Consider the following 5274-nt stretch of genomic DNA (forward strand, 5'->3'; position numbering starts at 1 on the left):
GTAGTCCTACATGTCTCATCTCACAGTGGCCAAACTCTGCCTTAGGAGCATGGTAAGAACAAGGTAGCATGCAGCAAAACATCCCCAGTATCTGTGTTTCCTTCCAGCAGCCTATGATCCAGAATTACCTCTAAAGATGGTTTTGAGAACTTCCTAAATCATGAAGTTGTCCTGCTTCCCCTTTGGCCCAGCAAGTTTTAACATCCATGGCCTCCCATAGCAACACCTCCCACAGCTCAGCTATGCACTGTGCAAAGAAACACCTCTTTTTGCTTGTTCTGAGCCTGTCACCAGCCAGTTTCATTCAGTGCCCTCTGGTCCTTGGAAGTCACATCATGCAAACAATCCCCATCCACTCTCTCCATGGCTCTGGTGGGCTCTTTAACCTCTGTCACATCCCCCAGCCCCCTCTTCTCTTAGTCAGGCTGAGGGGCCTCTGACAATTTGCTCATTCCTCGTACAGAAGCAATGGAGGATTCCTGTCCATCCCTCCTGCTCTTCTGAGCCTCTGGGACGGACCAAACCTCAAAAACTCCTACCTGCTGACTTCTTCCAGGCACTCCTTTGTGACTGTGAAGCTGGGCTGCTTTTTCTAACAGCAGTACTGACCTTGCCCTTGGATGTAATCATGCATTACATGCACCCCACTCACCCTTCAAAATCCTCAGCTCCCTTCCTTAACTTCTATTTATTTGCTGGATGTAGTGGTTTCCTTTTTTTCAAGCAAAAAAAGAAAATAAAAAAATCAAGAAATAACTAAAGCTCTCTAGAAATAACTAAGAAGTTAAGAAAGAAAGCCTCTACTCAGCCAAGCTGGGATGAACAGGGATGTTTTTTGGACATCATCCTTGTGTTAACACCCCTGAGCCAGCACTGCTAGAAGTCTGCAGGGTGTCTTAAGTACATCAGTCTTAATGAAAATGTTCCTTGGACGACGTTTCACATTCTGGTAACACCCCATAAAAATAAAATAAAGCACCCTGTCTCCAGCTCTTCTGTTACTGACAGGAAATGGGATAATCTGCTCTACTCTTTGTAACAGCCCCACTGAGGATGTCACCAGGCTGGATGAGCTCCTGCAGAACAGTTGGATTTCAATGCAGCCACACTTCCTGGCAGGAAAACCGTTCAGCCCATTCTCCCCCCTGCACGGTCTGCACAGACAGCACAGTGACTGCCAGCTGGGAAAACCACATGGAGACAACCCGTGGCCACACAGCCAGCCAAGCTCCAGAACCTGCCACTGCAAGGGCCATTCCACGCTCCGTGCCCATCTCCCAGCTCATCTCTCATATCTGCCAGGAGATGCTGGTGTCCTCACACCTCTGGGACCTCTGCAAGGTCTGGAAACAGCCCTCTGATTCCCACCTCAAGATGACCCCTAACCAGTCTACACCACCCAGTCAGCCCCAAATTCTCCCAGAAGACCATGGGACTTCTAAGACATGAACAGCAAAAATCAGGTTGGACAAAAACCCTATGGTTTAAAACCTTACAATCTGACATTCACGTGTAAAACACCAGGTCTTAAGGTTTTTAAAAATCAGTGTCAGATTTTTGGTCTGTGGCCGTGGATAGATGAGAATGATAGAGGAGAAGTCTGGATTAATTATTTGGGTTTTTTTTAGATGTAACTCTGAAACAAGAAGGTTTCAAAGCGACATCTTCCTTTTCCTGCAAACAACAACTGTTCCCAGACAGTCATTAAGTCTGTATCAGTGTTAGTACAACTCTAATTAAAGCAGATCGTTACTTACAGAACACTGCCCTGCTACTGTTCTGTAAATACACACCACTCTCAGACTTTAAGTAGAATTAGACACGGTTATTAGAGTTCCTCTTCGCAAGAGCCCTGTGCTCCTGGAGTGCCATCTTAGCCACCAGCCTGGGTTAAAAGGTCTTCTCGAGTGAAAAACTCACAGGAGGTTCCTTAATGCAGGATATATCCAGGAGTATGACCCCATGATGAACAAAACCAGGAGACAGATGTCCCCACACTCAAAAAACATTAGGGAAATACTTCCTTGTCTTACTATTCTTTGGTCAACACAAAAGACAGTCTGAGGACTGGAAATACGGCTGTCCTTATTTGTCATCCATGACTTCTCTGATGGCAAAAGGAAGGGGTGATGGATGCTTGAAACTTCAGGCCTGGACCCTGAACTCTCATTTAGAGTGTAGACAACAGGGTCTTGCTGCTCCCGATTCCTCTTCAAGGATCTCCAGGCAGAGGTGCCCTGAAAGCTCACTTACAGTCCCTGTTTACTGAGAAGTGCTGCTTCTCCACCTGGAGAATTGTTAATACAGGAAAGTGGGGGATGAAACAATCCTCACATCTCTGTGGAAATTGCTGGGACAAAGCAGGATGTGCCATCCTTCCCAGGGATGTACTTCCACAGCTTAAAACATTGCAGCTTTGAAATTCTCCCATGAGCTGCAGCAGCCCAAGGGGTTGTGCTGCTGATATACCCCAGAGTCTTTCTACAACATCAGTCTTTCAGTCTTTTCTGTAAGGAGCCCTCTTAAACCAGTAGGATAAATTCCCAGTTGTACCATGATGTGGGATCATCCCAGGTTTCCTGGGGATCTCAGATGTCTCAGGGTTTGCATTGTTTTTATCTGGACATTATAGTTTTACTTCCCTTCAAAAAAAAACTCATGGGCTAGATTCTGCTCTGAGGTTGCCCGAGAAAAGCAACCCCATCATTTCAGTTTCCCTTTAATATCCAGAAAGTTTGACCTAATTTATTCAGCAGAAAAATCCCAAGCAAAAGGTTAATTTCATCAGTAAAAGGTATATTTTGACAGCAAGGGAGGAATAAAAAGAAACAAGCTCTGCAATCTCAAGGCTGACTGCACTTTAAAATCAGGAATGTTGAAAAGTGGAAATATATTACTGGGAATGTATTTGCTGTCAGACTCTGCTCCTCTGCTAAACCTAGAATGAACCAACGTATGGCAGCAGGTTCGAAAATCACACCTACCCCAGGACCTCAAACATAATTCCCTCCTCTTCCTCCTCGAGACTGAAACTGCATCAGCTCAGTAATTTGTTAAACAGTGCTTTACTGTGCAAGGCTGTGTGTGGTGATAAAGGAGCAGGAACATCCCTGGGGATGCTTCCACCTGTACAATCTGCATTCAAGGAGGCCACGCAGCAACTGAGCCCCTGACTTTCCTTCTGCCCCTCTCTATCCAACTTTCCCGTCTGAAGGGCAGCATTTCTCAGGGCACGAACAGTTTCTTCCCCCACATTTAAAGATGTGGAATCGGCACAGAACAACTCCTACGGCCTCTCTGGCAGCCCCGGGGCTGGAAACCCGGCAAAGCACAATATCCTTACCTTCAAAGCTGACAGCTGAACGCAGCCGGCCGGCTTGAAGCAGCTGGGCAGTATCCCTGAGCCCGGAGCGTGGATGTTGCTCATCAGCAGGGTACGAAGGGCTCAGAGCAGCTCGCAGGGCTCCCGGATCCCTCCCCACGGAGCTGCTCCCAGCCCGGCTGAGGGCGGGGCTGGCGGATCCTGCCCCAACGCAGGGCATGGAACCCGCATCCAGAGCCGGCACAGCGGTTTGGAATCGCCCCCTGGCAGACGGGCACTCTTTCCACAAACAGAGCAAGTCTGTCGCAACCACTGCTCCGAGGAGAGAGGAGAGACTGGAGCGTAACCACGGCAGTAAAACTCAAGGCAAAGTTAAACCCGCGCTGCAAACGTGGGGGTGCCCTTTGGTGTTAGGGGAGCGACCGAGTCGGGGTGCCAAACCCCAGCCCCTGGGGAGGAAAAAGCCTCACCCTCTGGGTGCAAAAAAACACAGTCCCTGGGCTGCAAAACTGTCAAGCCCTGGGGGGGCCAGAGCCCCAACCCCTGAGAGCAAAAACACCAAAACCTGGGGTGCAAATCCCGAGCCCCGGGGTGCCAAAACCAACCCCTTGGGGGCAAAAAAATTCCAAAACTCGAGCGGTAAGAGCGCCAACCCTCCGGGAAGCAAAGCCCTCGGCCACCGGTAGGATCCTCGAGGATGCTGGAGAGCACATCTGCCCCTGCATCAGCCCGGGGCGGGGGGAATCATCCCGGGGTCTGTGTCGGGGGTGGGGAAAGGAGCGGGGGAAGCCCTGCCCAGATTGGGAGACACTATCTGGGCGTGTTTGCCCTTTGGGCAGGGGGCATAGGATCTGCCTGGGGGAAGCCTGCTAAAGGGATTCCCTATCCCACCCGGAGCGGCGAGAGGCGACAGTACAGCCTACGGGGAGCCCTGCCCGTGGAAAGGGTCTCAGGGTCTGCCCGGGGATGGGGATGAGGATGCCGGCGGCAGCACTTACCGAGGGAGCAGTGGAAGCAGCCCCTCTCGTTCCTCTGCCCCGCCCCGCTCCTCCCCGTTCCTCCCCGCTCCCAGCCGGGAGCTGTTTCATCCCTCCGGGAGCCGGGGCTCCCCGTGGAAACCGTGCTTTTTTTTTTTTTTTTTTTTTTTTTTTTTTTTTTTTTTTTTTTTTTGTTCCCTGCCTTCAAACCAGTCCTTCCCACTCCCCCCGCCCCGCCGCAGCTGCAGTGGCATGGCGATCTGATGCATGAAAATAATAACAAAAATAAGTGGCGTTTATAGCGTTGTCTCCTCTGTTGCTAAATAGGGTGTTCTGTTCATGAACCAAAACATCAAAAAAACACAGGCTGGAAGGGGAACCTGTGGCATCAGCGCTGGTGACATGTCAGCTGCCCAGTCCCTCCCTACCTTGCCAGGGAGGTTGGGTCAGACTCGGAGAGATGGGATGGTGGGAATTGGGTTTTGGAGCAGCTGGGAGTTGGGCAGGGGGTTGTTTAGGCATGTCCCTGGGCCAAACCTGGCTAAATTGGCTGCCTGCAAAGCAGTCCTCTTCCCAGCTGCAGGTCTGGGCTTGAGGGAGTGACTGACACCTCTCGGGCTCCTCGGGGAGCTGACTCAACTTAATGAGCTGGCAGAAAATGAACTCGGTAAGAAAAGGTGTGAAAATCTCCTTCTTTGAGTGCTTGGGTGTAAATCTCATCCATAACCCCTGTTCTAAAACAACCCCCTAAATCACATCCAAACGCATCACCTCCTCACACTTGCTTGCTGTCAGCAGTAAGTTCCTTTCCTTTCCCACCTGTTTTCCAAATACAATTACAGGGGTTTTGGACTGTGGCTTCACATATAACCAAAAACGTCGTTGGAGAGTTTTCTCAAAGAGTCTGGAAGTCTCTTGAGTAGGATTGGTGAAAAAATAAAGATACCCAGATTTACTGTCCTCTCCTTGGAATAG

At 50.0% G+C, this 5274-nt stretch overlaps 1 protein-coding gene across 1 annotated transcript in view; it reads right to left on the reverse strand.

Annotated features, from left to right (window-relative positions):
- LOC114067212 (histamine H2 receptor-like) overlaps positions 1-4351 on the reverse strand; it is a 10623-nt gene extending 6272 nt beyond the window's left edge. The window contains exons 1-2 of the mRNA XM_027902500.1: positions 4321-4351; positions 3344-3634 (exon numbers count right to left, since the gene is read on the reverse strand). Of these exons, the coding sequence (XP_027758301.1) occupies positions 3344-3542 (199 nt within the window). The 5' untranslated portion in view covers positions 3543-3634; positions 4321-4351. The remainder of the gene's footprint in view (positions 1-3343; positions 3635-4320) is intronic.
- Positions 4352-5274: the final 923 nt, after the last annotated feature.

Source organism: Empidonax traillii, unplaced genomic scaffold (assembly GCF_003031625.1).
Source record: "Empidonax traillii isolate 1590-97213 ecotype Southwest subspecies unplaced genomic scaffold, ASM303162v1 scaffold882:size376633, whole genome shotgun sequence".
NCBI lineage: Eukaryota > Metazoa > Chordata > Aves > Passeriformes > Tyrannidae > Empidonax > Empidonax traillii.